The sequence below is a fragment of the Paroedura picta genome, chromosome 4 (genome assembly GCF_049243985.1).
Source record: "Paroedura picta isolate Pp20150507F chromosome 4, Ppicta_v3.0, whole genome shotgun sequence".
Lineage (NCBI taxonomy): Eukaryota > Metazoa > Chordata > Lepidosauria > Squamata > Gekkonidae > Paroedura > Paroedura picta.
In genome coordinates this window covers 128,604,858-128,630,014 of record NC_135372.1, presented here as the reverse complement: position 1 = coordinate 128,630,014, position 25,157 = coordinate 128,604,858, and the positions used below count along the sequence as shown (strand labels likewise).

At 46.4% G+C, this 25,157-nt stretch overlaps 1 protein-coding gene across 9 annotated transcripts in view; it reads left to right on the top strand.

Moving 5' to 3' along the window:
• Window positions 1–25,157, top strand: part of NFATC2 (nuclear factor of activated T cells 2) — a 157,379-nt gene that overhangs the window by 32,198 nt on the left and 100,024 nt on the right. For all 9 annotated transcript variants that reach the window (XM_077335632.1, XM_077335635.1, XM_077335633.1 and 6 more), the window contains exon 3: window positions 281–449. In XM_077335632.1, coding sequence (XP_077191747.1) covers window positions 281–449 — 169 coding nt within the window. The remainder of the gene's footprint in view (window positions 1–280; window positions 450–25,157) is intronic.

The window sequence follows — 25,157 nt, the reverse complement described above, 5'->3', positions numbered from 1 at the left end:
ACACATACACACATCTTTGTGCTCACTGACTTCTTTCCTGTGCCAGTGCCTCTCCTGCATTAGCTTTGCAAGAGAAACAAGGGGTTGTTTCTAGCACTCTCCAGGGTGGGGTCTTGAATAAAGCTTTGTGGTGATTGTAGTTAAATATAAACAGTGATTGTAGTTAAATATTTAAAATAATGTCTCAATGGAGTTTCCAAGTTCTAGCCCTTGACTTTTCTTTAAAGACTAACCTGTATTTTAAAACAATGTTTACATGGATTTCTCTTTTCTGGGCCAGCATTCCTGTGCAGTCCCTCCCGCCACTCGAATGGCCCCTCGCCAGCCATTCTGGCTCTTATGAACTGCGGATTGAAGTGCAGCCAAAGCCCCACCATCGTGCCCATTACGAGACAGAAGGGAGTCGAGGGGCGGTCAAAGCACCAACTGGAGGACACCCCGTGGTCCAGGTAAGAATTTCCTTAGAGCAGATAAACTGGGAAGGAGCTGCCTTCCTTTCTCTGGTCTGACACTTACTTGTTTGTGGAAACTGATAAAAGAACCATTTGAATATACAACTGTAGTTGTGGTTTGGATCTGCACACTGCCACAGATGCCTTGGTCTATGTAGGTCAACCTTGTCCAACGTTTTGACCATGGAGGAGCCCTTGAAATATTTGTTCAGGCTTCAAGGAGCCTTGCTATGCCTCCCTGCCATGCTCAAGGAGGATGGGGAGGGGGGAGGACAGGACACGAGTAGACATCCAAGCTCAGGGAAAGGCCAAGGAGCCCCTGGGGAGCTCCCCCAGAGCCCTCCCCCAGAGCCCTGGCCTAGGCTGTCAACTGCCCATTCTACTTGTATGTAAATTCTTAGCTACTGTAGTACCATAACAGGAGAAGGAGAGTTGTTTTTTATACCCCGCTTTTCACTACTCAAAGTAGTCTCAAAGCAACCTTCCCTCCTTCTACCCACAACAGAAACCCTCTGAGGCAGGTGAGGCTGAGAGAGCTCTGACAGGATTGCTCGGTCAGAACAGCACTAACAGCACTATGTGTGTGTGTGTAAAACAAATGAAAAGAAAAGGAGGTGTATAAAAATGGCTTTTCAGAGCTAGAGAATAAGACCTGCAAGGATTCAGCAAATGGAAACAAAATATTATTGCCTTTAAATTCAAAAGCAAGATTTTGACGTATAAAAGAAAAAACCTGCATGAAAAACTCATTTTCAAAATGAAATGTGCATAGTTCCAAGAGTCTGTAAGATATTGCAATTTGTACAGACTCACATTTCAGTTCTGTCGCAAACAACTCATAAGTAGACCAGAAAAGCTCCTTCTTTCTCCATATTTGAATGCATTGGAGGTAGTCGTGTTGCAGTGATCAGCAGCGTCTCTCCAGAAGCCTCTATACCAGTGGTTCTCAACCTGGGGGTCGGGACCCCTTTGGGGGGTCGGGCGACCCTTTCGCAGGGCTCATGGCAGGATGAGCAGCCCGTCAATTTATAACCAATTTATAACCAATTTACATACAATCATGAACAATGGACCTTCACGCCATTGGTCAGTTTTGGTTAAATTTCTGTGAAAGAACACTTGCATAATTTTATGGTTGGGGGTCACCACAACATGAGGAACTGTATTAAAGGCATTAGGAAGGTTAAGAGCCACTGCTCTATACCTTTCCTGAGGTTCGATGCCACAAACCAAGTGGTGACCAGGCGGCTGTTACAATCTCTTCCACTTTTGCAAGACCACCTTTCTGTGATGCCCGTCTGAAACCTTTTCATTGGCAAGAGTTGGAAGTGCCATAAAATATCACGTGAGTCAGCTGAAGCACTTTATGGCTCTGGCACTTATTTCAGGGAGACGCTTGGTGGCCTGCTGTAAAGTTTATGTCATTGTAAACAGATAACAGGACAGGTTAATTGGGTTTGTGGCTCCTTCGAGGAGAGGCGAATGAGTTCGGTGCGAGAAGGTCTTGGGAGTTGAACTGAAGCCATGCAGTGCCTTTAAGAAGAAGAAGAGCTGGCCTTGCACTGCCTTGCAGTGAAACTCTCTGGCAATCCCATTACAGTTGTTGGAAAGGCAAATCAGGAAAGCTGGCTTCCTTGGCTCCATTGCAGACCTGCCACTCTCAGCAGCCCTTCCTATGTGATAAAGACAACATTCTAGTCAATTTCAGGCAGTTCCATCCAGCTTCTTGTTTTTGCTCCTCTGGTCAATTTCACACATTCTTGGAGCTGCTCTACCTTAAAGGGCCAGCTGCATGGGCACACAGAGAGGCACATTTTTGTCTGGTCTCCTGTTTCACTGCTGAATGACCGTAGAATTAAAACTTGCACACCAGCAGTCTTTCCCCACAAGCAATTTAAGAGCTGAAAGGGGCCATACAGGCTGTCCAGTCCAACTCCCTGCTCAATGCAGGATCGTCCTAAAACATCCAGGAGAATGATTTGTCCAGCTGCTGCCTGAAGACTGCTGGTGAGGGGGAGCTCACATTAGGCAGTTGATTCCACTGCTGAACTACTCTGACTGTGAAATTCCCCCCCACCCCGATATTTAGCCGATATCTCTCTCCTCTTAGTTTAAACTCATTACTGCAGGTCCTAACCTCTACTGCCAAGAGGGAGCTTTCCTTGTGACTCAAGGTAGCTTAGAACAGAGGTAGTCAACCTGTGGTCCTCCAGATGTTCATGGACTACAATTCCCATGAGCCACTGCCAGTGTTTTCTGGCAGGGGCTCATGGGAATTGTAGTCCATGAACATCTGGAGGACCACAGGTTGACTACCGCTGAGTTAGAAGACCAAATTCAGAACATACAAATTCCAGTAGGCCCCTTTCAGTCTCCTCCCACAACTATCATGGCAGATTCGCTGTCCCACTGGGCCATCAGTAAGTGTTGATTTATTGTTTTCCCCAATGTTCTATTGTTCATAATGTCATAGTTATTTTTTTATTATTATAAACCGAGTTATTTGTATTGTTCCTGTTTGACGTAAACTGCCCTGAGCCTTTGGGGAGGATGGTATATAAATATAATATAATATATTAATTAATTAATATTTCCCAGCCTGGAACCTAGACCTAAGGTTAGGGTTTAGGGTTTATTTTAACAAATAAAACATTCTTCCATGCCTTCTAAGAACTCTAGAGATGCCAGCCTTTACCTCCTTTTAGGGCAGCAGTTACTACATAAAAAGCCCCATCTCTTGTTGATGCCAGGAGACTACCTTAAGTAGGGAAGCAGCCAGCAGGTGAAAACCTGAGCATCATGGCTGACAAACAGGGAGAGATGAGGAGAGCTGATCATCTTGCTCTCCTTACTGGAAGGAGATCTTACTGGAAAACAAAATGTTGGAGGGGGGATTTTGAAGATGTATTTCAGAGAGATAATGCCTATTCACATGAGATACCCGAACCCCAGGAAGGCTTAAGTGCAGTTGTAATTCCACTTTGCTGCTTAGACTCTGAGCCCTACATCATGTAGGACCAAGTTATCTGAAGGGCCATCTCCTCCTTTACCTGCCTGCCTGGGAATTAGGGAGAGGCCCCACTGTCTGCCTCACCAATCAAAGAAATTGTCTGGTGGGCACACAAGAGAGGGCCTTTTTGGTGGCAGCCCCACAGTTATAGAACAAGTTTTCCAGGGAGGCCTCACTTTTTGATCTTCAGGATGAAGTTGAAGACAGTTTTTTTTTAAAGAGCTATTATAGTTTTTACGCCCTGGCAGTCCTAACAGACTAAATTGTGTTTATTTAAATGGTGTTTATTGGTGTAGTGGTTAGGAGCGCCAACTTCTAATCTGGTGAGCTGGGTTTGATTCCCTGTTCTCCCACATGCAGCCAGCTGGGTGACCTTGGGCTCGCCACGGCACTGATAAAAGGGTTCTGTCCCAGCAGTGATATCAGGGCTCTCTCAGCCTCACCTCCCTCACAGGGTGTCTGTTGTGAGGAGAGGAAAGGGAAGGCAATTGTAAGCCGCTTTGAGACTCCTGGTAGAGAAAAGTGGCATATAAGCACCAACTCTTCTTCTTCTTCTCTCAGCCTCACTTGCCTCACAGGGTGTCTGTTGTGGAGAGGGGAAAGGGAAGGGGCTTGTAAGCTGCTTGGAGACTCCTTCAGGTAGAGAAAAGTGGCACATAAGAACTAACACTTTTTTTTTTATAACTCTTGTTTTATTGACACTGGAAGCTGCCTTGTGTTCTGCAAGGTAGGAAGGGGGTGAAAATGTTTTAAATGATTAGCCAACAAGTTCATTCAGATTTGCCCAGAAGCTGATAGGGAAGAGGCTTTAAAGCTCTTTAGTTCGCTGGAGTGTGACTATGAGCTTGGCCTCACTGGACTCCCCTAAAAGATATCGCCACGCTTCCAGATTAGAGCCGTCTCAATGATCATGCCCCTGGTGACCTGAGGCGGAAATGTTTGTAAACTGAGAGAAAGTTGGCTCCAACTCTTGGGCTGTTGATGTGTCACCAATGAGGCAGGGCACTGGAAATGCCTTGGAAACAATGGTTGGCTACATACTGTTTGAATATCAGAGAAGCCCTGGCTTAGCTTTTTTCAACCTTTTGACCAGGGTTAGTCAAACTGCGGTCCTCCAGATGTCCGTGGAGTACAATTCCCAGGAGCCCCTGCCAGCGAGTCCCCAAGGAGTCTCAAAGTAGCTTACAATCACCTTCCCTTCCGCTCCTCACAAAAGTCACATTGTGAGGTAGGTGGGGTTGAGAGATTTCTGAGGGAACTGTGGCTGGCCCAAGGTCAACCAGCCAGCTTGGGGTAGTGGTTAGGAGCGCCGACTTCTAATCTGGGGTTTGATTCCTCATTCCTCCTCCACATGCAGCCAGTTGGCTGACCTTGGGCTGGTCACTGCACTGATAATGCTGTTCTGACCCAGTAGGAATATCAGGGCTCTCTCTGCCCCACCTCCCTCACAGAGTGTCTGTTGTGGGGAGAGGAAAGGGAAGGTGATTGGAAGCCACTTTGAGACTCCTTCTGGTAGAGAAAAGCGGCATATAAGAACCAACTCTTCTTCTTCTTCTAGCTACATGTGGAGGAGGAGTGGAGAATCAAGCCCAGTTCTCCAGATTAGAAACCGCTATTCATAACTGCTACACCATGCTGGTTCTCCATGGCAGAGAAACAACTAAACTCTGAGACTGTTTACCCTTTACCTCCTGATCCACCCCCCCCCTCCAAAAAAAAATCCTTTCTCTGAGTGAATTCACAGTGAAACCCACAGTTGGAAGAACTGCTTGGTGTGGGGGGGAAAGGCAGGTGGAGACAGTATTAAAAGAAGCCTTCCTCTCCCACATCTGTGCTCTCAGTCACCCCCTCCAGAACTGCTTTTCTGGGGATGGAGAACAAGCTCAGGGCTTGAATAAAGTATTTGGCGGCCATATTGGTTCGCAGTAGAAGAGTTCATGTCCTGTAGCAAGCTGCCTTTGTCAGAAGTAAACTCGTTGGTCTTTAAGGAGCTACTGAACCCGATTCTTGGGGTTTAATGTATGTGTGTGATGTATTTCATACATGAGAAGAGACCAAAGGAAGGAATTTGGCTCAGTGGTAGAACCTCTGCTTGGCAAACAGAAGGTCCCAGGTTCAATCCCCTGCATCTCCACTAAAGGGTCCAACAGCACATGGTGTGAAAGAGCTGTGCTTGGGTCTCTGGGGAGCTGCTGCCGGCCTGAGTAGTTGATAGTGATTGGGATGGACCAATGGGCTGATTCAGTAGAAGGCAACTTCACTATGTTGGTGATCGTGCAGGTGGGTGAAGGACTTTCCCCCATTTGCTCAGCTGGTGAGTGCAAACAGGAAGCAGAAGTGTGGACTGCCCAAATACAGTTTGCTTCCACAGTGCTCCCTGTCAGTTGCAAACCCAAATACTGTGTCATGTGCATACTGCTGAACAGTGATCAGTGTGCAATCCAGTGATGCTAGCAGAGTCAGCGTCTCCATGCTGATGCTGTCCCAGGTTTGGGGGCTTGTGGAAGAGTGTTGGCTCTGACTGTTGTTGCTGGCACATGAACAACACTGGGTTCCTAGTTATCCCCCTTCTCCAGGGATCTCTGGGAATTGTAGTTCTGGGAAGGCGCTAGAGAGGGCATGCTGGCAGGGGCTCATGGGAAATGCAGTCCATGGACATCTGGAGAGCTACATTTTGGCCACCTCTGGGTGAGAGGACTCATAACACCCTTCACAAACGGTATTTCTCTGGATTCCTTGGCAGAAAGCATTACAAAGATGCAAAGCCAATATAAACTTGCAATTTAGACATGTTCGGAAAGAAAGGTTGCCAATTTCCAGATGGTGGCTGGAGTTCACCTAAGATTATAACTGATTTTCAGGGAACAGAGATCTTTTTACCAGGAGAAAAAGGCTGCTTGGAAAAGTGGGCTCTCTAGCATTGTTCCCCTTGAGGTCCCTGTCCTCCCCAGGCCCCATCCCCAAATCCCCAGGAGTTTCCCAACCTGCTTCTGGCAACCCCACTCTCCGTCTCCTGCTTGTGGTCAGTGGAGACCTGACAAACCTGCTCACAGTGTCCCTTAGCCAAGTGAGACCTTCAGTAATACTCACTGAGCAAAACGGGTACCAGCTTCAGAACCTCGCAGCAGTCCTGGAAAGCATGAAATTTAAACAATGCAAGAATCTGGTAAGCATTGCCACAACATTGTTTTCCAACCCAAGAGGGCTAGAAAGCAAATATCTGAAAGCTTGTGTCTTTTTTGTCCTTTAAAGAGAGGTGTTAAAAAAGGAATTTGCGTGAACTCTTGAAATACGACCTTTGGCTTAGAGTTATTAATATTATTTTACGCTGGAGCCGACTTTGGGGAGGGAAGGGAAGCTGCCCGGCAGCGGCTCCCGGTTCCCTCCCCAGCTTTTCTCTCTTGCGGTTTTGCTTCCTGATGCCGCTTCCTCCTTTGCACGCTCGGTCTCAGCAGCTTGGCATGCACCGCTGAGGAGCGTGCGCTCGGCAGGGACTCCTAGAACAGCTGAACAATTGCCTGTCTGTTAAAGGGAAAGCCTTTGGCAGGACAAGATGCGTTCAGTGAGGACACAGGCTTTTGTGTGTTTAACATCATGTTCGAAGGCCTAGAATAGCAACAGCCCCCTCTGTGTTTGAGACAAAGGCTGGAGTTGACATGCAGCCTTTTCTCCCTCCAGGTTGGCACGAGCGCACGACTCCAAGAGGATGTGGCGCACACACTTTTGCCTCCTGGCCAATCCCTGTCAAGTCCAGCCAGCCATATTTGCAAAGCTGCTCAAAAGGGATGGGCCGGGCTTGCAAACAGGTCCTAGTTTCAGAAGGGTAGGGATAGATTGTTTTGCAGTACAGTTGCCGGTCCTGGGTTGGGAAATTCATAGATATTTGGGGGGGTTGGAGCCTAGGAAGGGCAGGATTTTGGAGAGGGGTGAGTTCACCCTCCAAAGCTGCCATTTTATCCAGGGAAGCTGGTCATTGGGTGACCAGTTGTAATAGTGGGGAGTCTCCAGGTGCCCCCAGGAAGATGGCAACCCTGTTTTCCAGTGATGTTACTTTGCATGTGCTCAAAGGCACCTGTTTGTTATTGTTAATTTACAGGTAGCCGTTTGGCCCTGGAAATGACTCCTAAATGGGGCTTAGCATCAAGCCAAGATGTCAGCAGAAACAGCAGAGGGTGTTTTTAATGCCCCGCGCATTACGCATGATCTCTGTTGAACCACAATAATTCTGTGCAAAGCTGATTTCTCTAATTTAACTCATCCAGATTAAATGAACTTCTGTTTCTATGATTTGGAGAGGGAAGGCTGGATTAGCAAAAATGCACAGAAAGCTGTTTAGTAATCTTCCCCTTCCTTTTCACTCTTTTCTCCTACAAGAAGTCAGTCAGTAGCTGATCTTCTGTGGCTTTCCTGTTGTCAGAGTCCTTGGCTGAATGGTGTGGGTAGGGTTGAGAGATACCTGGAGATTTGGGAGTGGAGCCTGCGGTTTAGGGAGGGGAGGGATTCCAGTGGGATACAATGCCAGTGGGGTATAATTCCCAAGTGCCCATTTCCTCCAGGCCAAACTGATCTCTCCAGACACCACCAGGAATGTGTGTATAAACCTGTTTTATATTCCTGTGAACTCATGTAGAAGGTCAGAACCTTGGATGCACATAAAAAGTTGGAGCGTGGCTGTCTTAAATCAGTGTTTACTCAGGGCAGTGTTATCGCAAGCTCTGGTTCCTTTAAAAAAAGTAAACCTCTAGTCCTCATGATTCTGGAGAAGAGCTTGGGCATGGGCCTGCTCTCTCCAGCAACAGGAAAGGAATGAGAGTGAGACTAGCCAGAGCAGGGCTTCTTATCATGTTTGCTGATGTCTTTTCCTCTTTGAGGAGTATCGTAGTGGTTGTCCGTCTTCTGGTCCTGATTGCATTCGTATTCGCCATGCTCTTGGCCATTCCGGGGGTTCCTCTTTGAATCTAAAGTGTTGAGCTTGGTCACAAAATAGGTTATGGGCTTGCTGGAGCTGCTGTTGTTTTGCATGCAGGCATGTGTAATTCTTGACACAGGAGAGTCATTGTTTCTGCTGCAAAGAACACTCACAAGCTTCCGTTTGGCTTCAGGCCAGCTTCTCACCCTGGCTGGACCTGTTAAGGATGAACAGGTGTGCCTGGAGAGGAGCAGTAGCTGGGAATTTGGGGGTTGGGAATGAAAGGAACCAACCGTGGTCTGCCAGGGCTTGTGCAGCAAACCGTGGTTGAAGGAGCCTGCAAGTCGGGCCATCGGGCCACGGTCACTAGCTTGGCTTTGGCAGAGCGTTTCCGCAGATAGAAGTATTTCTACCCATTCAGGGCGGCTTGCTTACCCCTCTCCTGGGGCAGGCTGAGGAAGGGGGTTGGCAGCCCCTCAAGGCCATTTCCTCTGGTGAAAACAGATCAGGAGGGAAGCCTGAAGGAAGGCCCGTCATTCCTTCTTCTGGTGTTTAGGGCTTGAGAAATTTTGAAACGGTTCTCCGGGCAAACGTGTGGGTCTCCATAAGTTGGAAGGGACTTGACAGCACTTTACACACATGGCAGGCAGGGCGGAGGGAGCCAGTGGCTTGAGAGGGCTCTTATCTCCTTGTGTCCAGCAGGAAAAAGGAAAAGGTAGGAGGAAGTGATTTCTCACTTTGCTTTTGTATTTGCCACTGATTAAACATAGGCAGCGGGGGTTCTGTTTCCCTATTTCCCTTTAACCGAAAGTTTGTGAGTGTTTCTCTCTCTCTCTGAATCACCGAGGCATTGTTGAAAAAGCTGACCACACACAGGCAGGTCTGGGCTGGAGAGATGCTACGGAGGTTTCCATCAGAATCGGATCGGTAATAGGAACAAAGGGTGGGTGGGCTCTTGCTCTGTTCTTGGCTGGATAGCAAAAGCCTGGAATCGTTCCAGCACCATGGGAAGGGTCCCAACAGCAACTACATCAAAGATCTGTGCCTGCACTGAATGGATAGAGAAGATCATTTGCACAGGAGTAACCTATTAGCACGAGAGTGCAAACACTCATTTTATGACATCTTTTATTTGTTTTGGAGAGATCCTGTGCTCTCAGCCAAGCCCGACTCCTGAGAGGGCTTTCTGAAAGGTTAACAAAAACCGGGTAAAAATGATAGTTAGTTGTTCTTATGCCCTGACCCAGATGGCCCAAGCTAGCTCAGTCTTGCCTGATCTCAGAAGCTAATCACGGCCAGCCCTGGCTGGGGCCTGGATGGGAGACCACCAAGGAAGTCCAGGGTCATGATGCATTGAGCCACCATTGAACTTTTCATGCCTTGAAAACCTTAAGGCAGGGGTAGTCAAACTGCGGCCCTCCAGATGTCCGTGGACTACAATTCCCAGGAGCCCCTGCCAGCGAATGCATTCGCTGGCAGGGGCTCCTGGGAATTGTAGTCCACGGACATCTGGAGGGCCACAGTTTGACTACCCCTGCCTTAAGGGGTCACCGTTAGTCATCTGTGACTCAAAAACATCCATTTTCTCCAGGGGACCTGATCTTTGTACTCTGGAGATCAGCTGTGATTCTGGGAGATCTCCATGTTTGACCTGGAGGTTAGCATCCCTAAACCTTGCTCAGGTTTCTCACTATCTACTTCTCCCTAATACCCATGGAATAGTTGGACACATAAATCAATAAACTCTTAAATTGTGGGATTCATTACCAAGCAAAGATGGGTTAAGGCAGCAACAATATAATGTCCAAGCTTTTTGCCAATGTACCCTTTCCCCTCTCCAGAACTTTGCATTGTTGGTTTACTCTAGTTGGTCAAGTGAAGGCAAAATGCTAAGACCTGTGAATTCGTTCATGTATTTTACATTTTCCTTCTGGAAGACTGGCTTGTGTTGTCTAGACAGGAAGAGGAGTGTGATCCTCCTTAAAGATTCTGTTGTTGGAGAATAGGGTACCACTCCCATGAAGCCAGTTCTCCGGGTAGGAGGAATGGGAAACAAATCATTCCTTACTGAAGAAGTTTCAGAGTGTAGCCTTGCTGGTCAGCTGTAGAACAGATAGATTCTACAGGGAAACAACGGGAGCTGGGGTACATACCTGTGGCCAACCCCAGGCACTGTGGCCTTCTAGGGGCTGGCTATATGGCAAAAGCGCCTCCAGGTGCAACCTGGATATCTCCTGGAATTGGAGGTCATCTGCAGACTAGAGAGATCAGCTCCGCAGGGAAAAATGGCTATTTTGGAGGGGGGACTTTGCAATGACAACTCTTCTCCAGGCTTCTGGAGATTAAAGGGCTTGTTTGGGAGGGGGGAACACCGTGGTATTGTGCCCCAGACAGGTTGCAGGATGCAAATCTCCAGTTGGGACCTGGGGATTTGCTGGAATTGCAGGTCATTTCCAGGCAACAGAGATCAATCCCCCTTGAGAAAAGGGGGACTTGGGAGGGGGGATTCTCTGGCTTTGGATCCCATAGAGGTGCAGGGATGCCAGGCTCCAGGTTGGAAAGAATTGCTGTGTAGCAGTAATTGCTAATAACAATAAGCATCCAATAATTCATAAACTTGTCACAGTTTCTTCCTTCAATGAAAAGATTTAATTGATAGCAAAAATTTGCTTGAAGAACTGAAAACCTTTCAGTCTGTACTTTCAATTCGGTTCAATATCAAAGTGAATTAAAAACAGTTGTATGTTAGAATCAAACATGAAAACATTGGTTAGCAAAGAATTTACAGAGGGTTTTTTTCAATTCCAGCCTCTATGTCAGTTTTTCTCAACTTTTCTACCATTGAGAAACCCCTGAAATAATCTTCAGGCTTTGAGAGACCTTAGAAGTGGGATCTCCAGGTCCCAACAGGAGGCTGGCATCCCTGCCACTATTCACTGGGCCCCTTCAAGCTGCACACCTCGACTGGTCGGCACCTAGTGACACCCACCCAGGCAGGCTGAGGATAGCTTGGTGGAGCATGCCCCAGCTGCAGGCAGCCATGGCCCCTGACAACACAGAGATTCAACACAGCAGCTGCTTGTGCCAGATGGAGTGACACCTGACAGCTGCCTGGTGCAAACCTCTGTGGCCTTCCCTCTAGTGTGGGCATGAGTGTGAGCCACCCCTCAATGGCTGCCAGTTTCCCACCCCACGTTTCTGATGGTAGGGGCAAGCCAAAGGAATGTTGACCTGCGGCGGCTGGCCTAGCTGCCACTACTCCTCATAGGAGTGATGGGATGTCAGGTGCCATGAGGGGACTGCTTTGTGAGTGGGCATTTTTCTACAGAAGCCCCACCCCTACTCCCTGTGTCACCAAGCCCCGCCCACACGCTTGCCTCGGGTGCAAAGTGGGGTAGTTTGTGCCTGTGAGGAGATGACGTGAAAGGCCTCTGGGCGTCTGAGTGGGCAGGGCTGACTTTGACCCCTGATGTGGTTCAGTGTAGGGCAGGTTCATGTGTTGTTATAACACACAACCGCTTTTGGTTGAGCTGCGGGCCCTCCGGGAGCTCTCGGCATTCTGCAGGGCCTGCAAAATGGAGCTCTTCCGCCAGGTCTTTGGTTGAGGCCAGGATGTGAGGAAAATCTGATTGGGGCCCCCCTGGTGCTCTGCAGCGTTGGGCCATTTGTCATCGATGGCCACCTCTCCCTATTCCCTTATTTAGATATGTGTCTTGAGGGATTGGAGAATTGAATAATACCACCATGTTTTTGCCTGTTTGGTTTCATTGTCCTTATGGCCCATATTCATAGAATCATAGAATCATAGAGTTGGAAGGAGCCATACAGGCCATCTAGTCCAACCCCCTGCTCAACGCAGGATCAGCCCTAAGCATCCTAAAGCATCCAAGAAAAGTGTGTATCCAACCTTTGCTTGAAGACTTCCAGTGAGGGGGAGCTCACCACCTCCTTAGGCAGCCTATTCCACTGCTGAACTACTCTGACTGTGAAAAACTTTTTCCTGATATCTAGCCTATATCGTTGTACTTGAAGTTTAAACCCATTACTGCGTGTCCTCTCCTCTGCAGCCAGCCGAAACAGCATCCTGCCCTCCTCTAAGTGACAACCTTTCAAATACTTAAAGAGGGCTATCATGTCCCCTCTCAACCTCCTTTTCTCCAGGCTGAACATTTCCAAGTCCCTCAACCTATCTTCATAGGGCTTGGTCCCTTGGCCCCAGATCATCTTCGTCGCTCTCCTCTGTACCCTTTCAATTTTATCTACGTCCTTCTTGTTTTTAATAGGGCTTTATCAGGGTTTTAGTGGGGACAATTTGTTACCCGCCACGAGCCATTCTTGGGAGTGGTGGGAAATACATTTAGATGATGATGATGTTGATGATGATGATGCCTGGGTTTTTGAATGCCTTTGTGTGTGAATGAAGGCTCTTTGGTTTTCAGCCCATTTAGATGTGCAGCACAGTGTGCATAATTTGCACACGCTTCTGGGTTGTGCGTATTCAGCTGGGATTCCTCAGCAGCCAGTTCTGTACAAAGTAGCCATTTACGCCCATGCGTTTCTAGTCCTGTGTGCAAGTTAAACATTCAAATGTATGCCTCCAGTGAGAACATATGCCTGGCCTGTTCATGTTCTGAGGAACAAATGAGGGAATTGAGCCTCACTGGTGAAAGCCCAGATTTAATTCAGGTTTTTTGAATATCAGATTTCTGCAATAAAACCCATTTAGAAAAGTGTCCTTATTTTCTGAATGCTCTTGGTTGTTTATCGGCTCGTGTGCCTAGCATTGCCTTGGGTCACAGGCCTCTCCAAGACTAGCTAGGTTAATAAGGCTTATGCGATGAAAAAGAAAAGCCCCATTTCTAGGGAAAGAAATAAAATCCTAAAATAGAATGTGGAAAGGTACACATCATGTCTGGCCTCCTTTTCTTTTTGGGACATGTGACTCAAATAAGTTGATTTTTAAAAATCCAGTCTAGACTCTATATGCACTTTTGAAGGAAGCACATTGTAAAGTGTTTGCTGTGTAATATAGGAAGTGAGATACTTTGGGGGATCCCTGTTTCTGCAGAACTCAACCCTCCCTGCAACTGCTACTTATTCTAATATAGAAACATGTTATTGTGGCAGCCGTAGGGAAAATCTTTAAGCTATGTGATGAAAAATGCAATGGAAATCCATAATGGAAGTAATCGTCGGCCAGCAAAATTTGAAAGGGCACGGAGACATGAGCTGTAAACACGCAGGAGGCTGGGCATGAGGTGTGCACTTTACTAGTGAGCCATGCTCTGTATGGTACAGCCACCGGCAGCAAGCATAATGCTCCAGTGTTGCATCGGTGTCTGTTGTGGGGAGAGGAAAGGGAAGGCGAATGTAAGCCACTTTGAGGCTCCTTTGGGTAGAAGAAAAGCAGCATATAAGAACCAACTCTTCTTCTTCTCCTTCTCCTTCTCCTCCTCCTTCTTCCTCCGACAATTTAAAAACTTTAAAAGCCAACATTTTTGTTTCATCACGATCTTTAATTTGGCATAAAATAATTTGACATTGAACAATTAAAAAATTGAAACAATTGAAAAAATATGGAATTTGAATGTTCGATGTTTTCACTTGCATCTTATGCGTCTATCCAATTCTCACAACTTTAATTTTTTCCCCTTTGTATCTGGAAGAAATAATGAAAAAAAATCTCTCGACCTTTGTCAAAGATTGTCATTCCTGCAGCTGTGTCTGCACTGACCCTTCCATAGAATGGTCATGTCTAGACTTTACCTTGGTGTGACTGCCTTGGTCTTAATAATAGCAATATTATATTTAGAAGGCATGGGGTGCAACGAGAAAAGGATCCTTTACTTTCTCCATCCTGCAGTCCATTGTTTGGGGAACTGCTGTGGCTCAGTGGTGGAATGCAGAAGGTCCCAGGTTCAATCCCCCGGCATCACCAGATAAAACAATCTCATAGTGGGTGATCTGAAAGAGATAGGGTTGCCAGGCCCCCCTTGGTCACTCATGGGAAGGGCTCCCAGATACAGGTTGGAAAACTCTTGAGGATTTGGGGGTAGAGCCTGAGCAGGACAGGGCAACTACAGGGGGGTCCAATGCCCTAGTGTCTACCCTCCAAAGCATCCATTTTCTCCAGGGAAACTGATCTCTATAACCTCAAGATGAGCTGAAATTCCTGGGGATCCCCAGATCCTTCCTGGAGGCTGACTGTTGGCAAAGTCATTAGCACAGCAACAGTGCACAGCCTGATTAAAGAGTAGATAAAAGTTTATTTAGGAATTAACACACTCAAATGGAAAGAGGAGAGAGAGGGATAGGTTCCTAACTAGATCTCTAGCTGAGAGAGAGAAGACTGAGAGAAGACACTTTGGAGAAGAAGGAGGAAATTGCCCAGAGAGTAGCAATTTTGGAGAAACGAATAACACTGAACAGATGAGAAGGTGCTGATGTCATTATCCTATCTAATTGTCTTCTAGCTGCCCCTTGCAGAGTCTTCTTCTTTTCATTTTTTGCACCAGACATTCTTTTCTAACCCTGACATCCCTGGCCTGAGACACTGGAGAGCTGCTGCTGGTCAGAGTAGGCCATGCTGACCTAGATAGGTCAGTGGTTGTCTTGGTATAAAGGAGATCTGCAGAAAGGCTTCAGCCTCCTTAAGAGCTAACACATGGTTGGAAGCAGCCTATGGAGTGACTTTCTCCAACAAATTGCAAAGTATAGGTGCATTCCATTGTGCCATTGTGGTCCTTGGACTCTGTCCTAGCAGAGGCTCATGGTACTGTAGTCCATAGATATTTGGAGAGTCACAGTTTTGGCCACCCCTGCTCCAAAGGATTTGCTTTGGGGAGGGGGCTGCACAAGAGCAGGAAAACTGACAACGTCTCCTCCCCCTGAGGGTGGCTGCATGATCCCCCACTCTTTTCTTGAAGGTGATCGATCTTTCAGGAGAAGCTGGTCAGACCCAGTTTGAAATGTCTGGCCTGTGAATTCCTCCCGTTCTGAGTTCACTGGATCCAGCTCTATGTGTGTGCTTTAAAAATAGACTGATGAGGTATATGGGGGATATCTGGTCTTTACGGTTCTTGTGGCCTCCTGTATCTAGTGCTATGTAAGTGATGGTGAACCGGATCCAAAGATTGCGTGTCTGGTGGGTTTCTCCTCATTTACCACACGCAGGGAAGGCTGCCAGCCATGCATAGTTTTGGCATGTGGTCTCCTTCCAGGGAGAGAGGATTAACGTTTCTGCACACAGAGACCTCCTGCTGCCTGTTGAAAGGAAGCACATACAAAAAAAACGCCTCTCCTGCCCATGGATGCTATTAACTTAATGGTTCGGTTCTCTGATCTTGTCCTGTTTGCTTTGTATGGCTTAATCAGGGTTTTTTTATATATATATGCCTGTGGACCGAGTAATTGAAAACAAATTTAGCATGTCTCAGACCATCAAGTTCCCTTTCAGCTAGATCGCTGGCTGTGCAGTAGACACGTCTGCTTTCAATTTTCGATGATGTGAGAAATGTAGAATGGCTTGATTTGTAATTGTGACTGTTAATAATGAAAGAGAGATTCTCTGGTCTCAAGCGTCCCTAGGAATTCGGGCTCCGTTACGCTTCATGGACCAAATTTCGTATCAAAGCCCTGCTGTTATCCCTGACTCAAAATTTTCAGGCTTAGCAATTTCTTTAAATAAATTGAATTTTATAAATTCCCATTTTCGTTTTTTAAAAAAATGCCAGATCCAGAGTACATAAATATCCATGCAAAAAATAGAGAGAGATTGCTGTTAAAATTATGTGACCTGCTCCAAAGTTTTGTGTGTTTGGATACAGAATACAATGCCTCTTGGAACTTGTTTTGAATCAGCTGCTCTTTTTAATATCACCCCTCATCCATCCATCCATCCATCCATCCATCCATCCATCCATCCATCCATCCATCCATCCATCCATCCATCCATCCATCCATCCATCCATCCATCCATCCATCCATCCATCCATCCATCCATCCATCCATCCATCCATCCTTCCTTCCTTCCTTCCTTCCTTCCTTCCTTCCTTCCTTCCTTCCTTCCTTCCTTCCTTCCTTCCATCCATCCATCCATCCATCCATCCATCCATCCATCCATCCATCCATCCATCCATCCATCCATCTTACTTACTGCCCGACACTGGGGCAGTATAGGGATGACAGCTTCCAGGTGTGAATCACAAGAATAAATTGGCCACACGGTATGTGTAGCGAAACATGAAGACTGTGAGAGGCAAATAAATAATGAAAGTTATTTCGTGAGCATTAAAGGGAGTCTATGCCTGTTACCAGCCGTAGACGAGATATCATTGCAATTACGATGAAGGGCTTTTAAATTTGAAAGCAGTGTTACTGGACACTGTTTAGTTCTTGATAAGCAAGTTAAAATAAGGAAGACTTTATTGAAGCTTTTACTACCACAAAATAAACTAGGATCTTTCATTATATACTTGCTTCTCACTGTCTTCCAGGTGTGGCCTAGGGATCCCCTGGAATCTCCAGACTACAGAGATCAGTTCTCCTGGAGAAAATGGCTGCTTTGGAGGGTGGACTCTGTGGCATTATAGGCCACTAGGTCCTTGTCTTCCCTAGGCTCTGCCCCCAAGTCTCCAGAAGCTTCCTATCCTGGATCTGGAAGAGCCTCTTGTGGTGCAGAGTGGTAAGGCAGCCGTCTGAAAGCTTTGCCCATGAGGCTGGGAGTTCAATCCCAGCAGCCGGCTCAAGGTTGACTCAGCCTTCCATCCTTCCGAGGTCGGTAAAATGAGTACCCAGATTGCTGGGGGGTAAACGGTAATGACTGGGGAAGGCACTGGAAAACCACCCCGTATTGAGTCTGCCATGAAAACGCTAGAGGGCGTCACCCCAAGGGTCAGACATGACTCGGTGCTTGCACAGGGGATACCTTTACCTTTACCTTTTAGATCCTTGTCTTCCCTAGGCTCCGCCCCCAAGTCTCCAGAAGCTTCCTATCCTGGATCTGGCAGCTCTACCCCTGCCCGCCCCTCTCCTGCCAGTGACCAGGGGTGACCTGGGAACCCTAGTGGTGTATAGGAAATTGAGCCTGATGGATTTTCACTCCTATACATCTGATGACTCAGAAATCTTGACTTGGAATTAATTTTGTTAGTCTCTTTAAAGGGTCACTGGACTCTTGTATGTGATTAAAGATGTGTTTCTATTTAGCTTTCCAGTTATAGCTCATAAAAGAGCCTCTTGTGGCACAGAGTGGTAAGCGGCAGAAATGCTGTCTGAAGCTGTCTGCCCATGAGGCTGGGAGTTCGATCCCAGCAGCCGGCTCAAGGTTGACTCAGCTTTCCATCCTTCCGAGGTCGGTAAAATGAGTACCCAGCTTGCTGGGGGGGGGGGGTAAACGGTCATGACTGGGGAAGGCACTGGCAAACCACCCCGTAATGAGTCTGCCATGAAAACGCTGGAGGGCGTCACCCCAAGGGTCAAACTTGACCCAGTGCTTGCACAGGGGATACCTTTACCTTTACCTTTTATAGCTCATAGCTTTGCAAAAAGCCTCCAAATTAGGCTTGTAAGTATTTGGGGAGGTTTTGGGATTGTTGAGTTTATCCATCCAAGCTTAAGGAAGATTCTTTGAAAACTTGAGCTAAAATTTTGGGAGTCTGTGGAACAAAAAAAGCTAACAACTCCAACAGGGCCCTTAGCTCTTCTGGGAACTCATTCCACCAGGCTGGGTCCAGGGCCGAAAAAGCCCTGGCTGTGGTCGAGGCAAGGCGAATGGTTCATTTCAATAAAAGGGCAAGAGGATTCAAATGGGTGGAAATCTAAACCTCACAAAACATCTTTGTGAGATTCGATGAGGAAAGGTGATGTGTGAACAGTCCTGTGCTTCGGAGGAAATTGCTGGGATCTTGGGATAAAGGAACAATTTAACAGCCAAGAGAATGAGAGAGATGCCAGCCTTTCTATTGTCCTCTGGAAGGAACTAATTTCAGTCCCATTCATTTTAAATCAGACTCACAGGCAGGAAGGAGAGGCTTAATGGACTGGGGGGGGGGGGTCAGTTTGAAATCAGACATGAAAGTTTAAATCCATAGCAGCAGAAGAAGAAAAAAACAGAGGTTTTCTTTTAAAAAGCAATTGAAAACATTAGTGCCAGTGAGCAATTCTGTGGCTAGAGATGATTTCATTGCAGGAGTGGGAAGCAGGAGGCTTTTGCATCTCCCCCCCCCCTCCCCCTGTGGCTAGGATTGGATGGGTAAATAATAAAGGTGGGTATTCAGGGGCACTAACAACATTGATGTGTTTGTACAGTAGTGAAAGTAGAAAAGATGGCATTAGATTGCCTCTTGTTATATGTTTCAGATGCCTATCAAGAACTCCTCCCTGAGGAGTGCTTGCACTCGAAAGCTCACACCTTGAATAAATCGTTGTTGGTCTTAAAGGTGCCACTGGACTCTGATTTTATTGTGCTACTTCAGACCAACACGGCTACCCACTTGAATCTATCCTACCTGAAAACACTTTGATTTTTGTTCTAATGCAGTAGTGGTAGATTTCATGGTAGATTTTGCAAGTGATCTCGAAGAGATGACATCACAAACACAAAACATTTTTTAAAAGCATTTTTCCTTTAAAAAGTGAACAAGGAGGAAAACCTTTTAAAATCCATTAACTAAATAAAAAAAGATATACACAAAGCAGAGACAAAAATATAACAACAGTAGTGGCAGATCTAAGTTTCTATACGCAGGTTCTGAATACCTAATAATAAGTCCATATGCAATTACCATTGTTATGCCGTGCATTCAAATGCTGGTACAGTTCTAAGGTCCTCGATCCATTGATTGACTGGAGGTGAGCTTTGATCTGTCCCATGTTACACACACAAGACAAATGTTTGGGGCAGATCACAGGGCCATTCTGCACCGGGATCCATGTTGCAAATTGTTTGTAGAACGAAAAATCGCCATTTAAAATAGTGGAATTCGTCGTTATGCACACCTGCCTTTGTAGTGGAATCCAGTTGCGTTTCTATCGTTTCCCACAGGCTTCCGGTCTCGGCAGAAATCGCTAGCCAGGAAGCGCTATTGCCAAGCTCGTCCCGCCCCTGGCCGTCAAGCAGCCAATGGGCAGCCGTTAGCATGCTCCCAAACAGCCCCTTTCCCTTTAAGAAAGGTTTTTAAAAAAACACACACACACACACGTTGCAACGAATCTGCGTTGATTCATTGCTACGGAGAGACCCATCCAACTAGCAGGTGATGTTTGAGCTGCCGTTTCATCGTTGCCACGCTCCCCCCGAGTGAAAAAAAAATCCCCCCCCCCACTCACGGGCGCGATTTTCGGCTGAAAACAGTGTGAAAAATAAAGTGAAAATAAACCAGCAAACGGGCTTCTGCGTTGCTTGTGCTTAGTGACTTTAAACAAAGGGACTGCACCAGGGGAAGCCTCACTGGCTAAACGAAGGCTCGCCGGTGCGTTGAACTGCGCTCGCTCGGAGAAAAAAAAATGGCGATCACTTCGCCAGAAGATCAGAGGAGAGAGCCAGGGGGAGGGACTTTGTAGAAACCACAACAATGGTAAAGCACAGAACTTTCCCGCTAGTGTTGCAGATTGGTTGCAGGAGTGTAGCGCTTTCCGGAAGGTGAATCCACTTTTGGGGATTTCCCTGAAAGCGCTACAACGAAGCGCTTTTTGCGGATCGGTTTCAGGTGTGTGGCAGATTGTCAACGACGTTGTGCATAATGGCAAACTGTAGTGATTTCAATTAGTAACCATTGTGCTATTTTGGACGAATGCGGAAAGCCCCACAGTTTCCCAGGATTTCCCAGGATTACTGGGGGTTGTTATGGCTGCAAAACTAGTAGGATTAGCTAGGTGTATTTTGGCTGTCCTGTGCTTGCCTTCAACATTCTTCCAGATATCATGCAAAGGAGAGACCCAGAAATAGTCCAGGGGAAGGGAAGCTTAAGCCCACTGTCAGTCATACATCGATGCCTGTTATTTCTGTGGAAAGGTACCAATGGTGCCTAGTTAGCGTTGAGAGCCAATTATTTGGGGATGGGGTGGCTCTCCCTCAAGGCCTTCAAACACAGGTTGGAATGCCACCTTTTGGGGATGCTGAAGCATTGAATTTCCTGCCTTAAGCTAGGGTTAAAAGGCCTAAGAGTCTTCCCATTTTTATGAGCCTATGTATTTGTACATTCAAAATTTCCACAGTGGCCTCCTTTCCCTGGGGGAGGGGGGAGATTTTGATGCTGGTTACTAACAGAGTTGATAACATCATTTCCAGCCGTGTATCCATAAATGACGTCATCATGTCCCCGGACATTCTAGCATTCTGTTGAAGTTCTGCGAGAATTTCAGGTGAATCCTAGAGTGCCTGGCAACATAGTGAAGCAATTTCTGGTTAAGTGGCTGAACAACACACTGCCCCCTGTGTTTTTCCCTTGCCGTTCGCTAAGGCGAGGGCAAGCAAAAGGGGACAGAAATTCCACTGCCTCCACCTTGGAAATGATAACTTTAACCCAAGGTTATGCAGCAAACTGACACAGCAGAACGGAGGTTCCAAGCTGGGTCTCTCATATCCTCATCCAACAATCTGAGTGGGGTTATCAGCTTCCTCATAGCTGCTAGTGAAGTATGGGTGTGTGTGTGTGTTTGTGCACATTCCAGGAGTGGGGAGGAGCACCGAAAATTAATGTGACATGCTGACGTCACCCAGAAGTGATGTTGGCAATGTTGAAGGGGGGCGACACTCTGGCTTTGGGGCAAAAACTCTATGGTATACAATAGAGTTTTGCTCAGAAACCAGAGTGTCACGCCCTGACATCACTGATGTTGCTGCGTCACTTCTAGGTGACATCATGTTTACTTCCTGCTTCTTCCCTCGCTGTGCCTTACAAAGTTCTCCAGTTTCTGAAAACAGGGTAGGAGGAGGTTCCAACCCCGGTGGATCCCCAGACTCCCCAAGTGGGGACTGACAATCCTAGCATCTTTGTAGGAGAGCTGAGGTACTGATGCAACGAAAACGGCAAAGAAGCCAGGCATAAATTCATCTCTGCGAGACTCTGTTTCTTCTCCTTGTACTCTGTGCTGTTTAAAACTTTAGTCTTTAATCTCTCTCACGCAACAGGTATTAAAAATATCATCTACATTTCCTTCAGAGTATTTCTTCTGTGGCTCTGTTGTTTCCAGGATAATCAGAAGCAGGAAATGCTTCTAAAGCTGCCTGTTTTAGCTGCCAAAGTCTTTGCCTAAACGTTGGACGCGTGCCTCACCTATTGCAATTAAGCTTCGGGCCTCAGCTTTGAAGTTGTCATTGTTCACTGTAGAAGGAAGATCCTGAACTTCCTGACTGTGGAGCTGATTGGGAGGGGGGGGGGGGAGTCATTTTGGGATGGTGGTCCCCTTTCTCAGAACTGCTCAGGACAACCTTTTCAAATATTCACACGGCATCTCAATTTCTCTCCTGTATGGATGTAAGGAAACAGCTAAGAATTTTTGGTGGGAGTGCATTTCCTTGCAACTGTTTTATAAACAGAGGCCTAACTATGAAATCTGCATTAGTTATAGATGCCGTAAGGAAACAAAATTGAACAAAATTGTTTGTATGAACAGATGTAAAGCTTCTTTTCACAAGCCCCTTCATGTTTTTAAAAGTTTCCAATATTTCGCCTTTGTTGAGGTGACATACGTGTCTCCCTAAAAAAAAATTTGTGAATCATAGAATCATAGAGTTGGAAGGGGCCATACAGGCCATCTAGTCCAACCCCCTGCTCAACGCAGGATCAGCCCTAACCATCCTAAAGCATCCAAGAAAAGTGTGTATCCAGCCTTTGCTAGAAGACTGCCAGTGAGCAGGGAGGAGGGTTGGCCGTAAGATTCAGAGATCTTCTAGAACAGCCTTTCTCAACTTTTTTACCATTCAGAAACTGCTAAACTAATCTTCAGGCATTGAGAAACCCCAGAAGTGGCATGATTGTACAGAATCTGGTTGGGAAGCATCGCTGTGTACATGCCCACCCAGGGCCCCTCCCCTTCCCACTCAATAAAATAACCCAATAAATATTTAACATTTTTTTTTTAAATATAGAAAATCAATTAACTCCCACCTATTCAGGAAACCTTTCCAGGGCCATCAAGAAACCCCAGGGTTTCACAGGACCCTAGTTGAGAAAGCTTGTCCTAGAATGACCAACCCCTAGATGGTGCCTGGAGTTATCCCAGAATTCCAGGCTAGGGAGATTAGATTTGAGGGGCAGCCTCTGTGGCATCACAGCCCCACTTAGCTTCCTCCTTTCCAAAACTATGATGTCTTGGTGTAGTGGTTAGGAGTGCGGACTTCTAATTATTCTCCACATGCAGCCAGCTGGGTGACCTTGGGCTCGCCACAGCACTGATAAAGCTGTTCTGACCAAGCAGTAATATCAGGGCTCTCTTAGCCTCACCCACTCCATAGGGTGTCTGTTGTGGGGAGAGGAAAGGGAAGGTGACTGTAAGCCACTTTGAGCCTCTATCTGAAAGAGAAAAGTGACATATAAGAACCAACTGTCCTCCTCCTCCTCCTCCTCCTCCTCCTCCTCCAAGCATTGTCCCTAAATTTCCAGGGATTTTCCAAACTGGTGTTGGCAGTCTTAGAGTTCAAACTCCACACAAACTCCTTGGCAATAGGGCTGCAACTCTATGAGAATTATTGGAGATCTGGGGAATGGCTCCTTAGAAGGGGAGGGACCTCACTGGGGAAGTCCACCATCCAGAGCAGCCATTTTCTCCAGGGGAACTAATCTCACTACTCTGGGGTTCAACAAAACAAAATCAGAGTCCAGTAGCACCTTTGAGACCAACAAAGATTTATTCAAGCCGTGTGCTTTCGAGTGCTTGCACTCAAAAGCTCACGCCTTGAATAAATCTTTGTTGGTGTTAAATATGTCACTGGGCTCTGATTTTGTTTTGTTTTGCTGCTTCAGACCAACATGGCTACCCACTTGAATCAACTCTGGGGTTGTAATGCTGAAAGGCAAGCAATTCTAACTCACAGGGCAGGTTTTGCAGTGCTTACTCACCTCACTGCTGTTAAATGTCCATGGTCAAGAACAGCTGTTTCAGTGGGGCTTAGAAGATATAGGAAGGATCTGCTATTTTCCCTGCCATTCTTCAGATCAAACCCCATGTATTGGCCTTTCGGGATTTCAAGTTTCTCTCTTTTTCAGAGATTTAAAAAATATTTTAAAACAATGCACTACGTATTACAGAACTACTACTTTTAAAGACTTTTAAAAAGTGCATTTCTTTATTCTGACATTTTTATTCCGTATGATTTGTAGAAATCCATACGCTAACTTCGGTAATTCAGCGAGGCAAACTAACCATGCTCAAATGAGTGTATCACCAAGAATCGATGCGGCAAGCCCATCATAAAAAGCACATGATGCAAAACCTTCAGAAAAACAATGGGCGTTCTCAGTGACTACTGCCACAGCATGTAATTAATTTATGTATGATGAACTTGCTTCAGCTGGTATCCATTCATTCTCAGTTTTCAAATAAACCCATCTATTTATCCCTCGAATATATATCCTCCATCAGCGCTCATGTCTGTTTCTCTTTTATTATGATTATGAAAGATGTTAGTAAAAATACTTGGCAGCCCAAATCATCATTCCAGATCAGCAGTGAAGATGAGTTCAGTGTGATGAGCCTGGGCTTAATTTCCTCCTTGCAAATAAGATCCAGTTACTAGCCTGTCTGACATACAATGATATTACCTATTTGTGATGCCTTAATAGCTGGAAGGGGCAAGGGGATAGCAGCTTTCTTTCATTTTATAAGAGGTTTTTGTTTGACGGTCTGAAGATGACTTTTAATAGCTAAAGTCGGCTTTCCCAGTCAGGGTTTCATGAAACCGTGGGGTTTCTTTACGGCCCTGGAAGGGATCCTGAATGAAGAAGAAGAGTTGGTTCTTATATGCCACTTACTCTACCTGAAAGAGTCTCAAAGCGGCTTGTCTCAAACAATCATGTTCCCTTTCCTCTCCCCACAACAGACACTCTGTGAGGGAGGTGATTCTGAGAGATCCCTGATATTACTGGGGAAGAAGAAGAGTTGGTTCTTATATGCCACTTTTCTCTACCTGGTTCTTATTATGCCACTTACTCTACCTGAAGGAGTCTCAAAGCGGCTTACAATCATGTTCCCTTTCCTCTCCCCACAACAGACACTCTGTGAGGGAGGTGATTCTGAGAGATCCCTGATATTACTGGGGAAGAAGAAGAAGAAGAAGAGTTGGTTCTTATATGCCACTTTTCTCTACCTGGTTCTTATATGCCACTTACTCTACCTGAAGGAGTCTCAAAGCGGCTTACAATCATGTTCCCTTACCTCTCCCCACAACAGACATCCTGTGAGGTAGGTGAGGCTGAGAGAGCCCTGATGTTACTGCTCTGTCAGAACAGCTCTATCAGTGCTGTGGCGAGCCCAAGGTCACCCAGCTGGCTGCATGTGGAGGAGTGGGGAATCAAACCCATCTCACCTGATTAGAAGTCCGCGCTCCTAACCACTACACCAAGCTGGGTGAAAGATAATTCATTTTTAATACATTTTAAAGTTTGTTACATGTTTATTGGGTGATATGACCATATATGGTCATGTTGACCTGCCCCGCCAGTGATGGGCTTGGAGGGGATGGGGTGATCACAGGTGAGCATTTTCATAGCTATGCTCCCCAACTGTATCCTGCACAATCGCACCACTTGTCAAAGCCTGAAGAATATTTCAGGAGTTTCTCAAT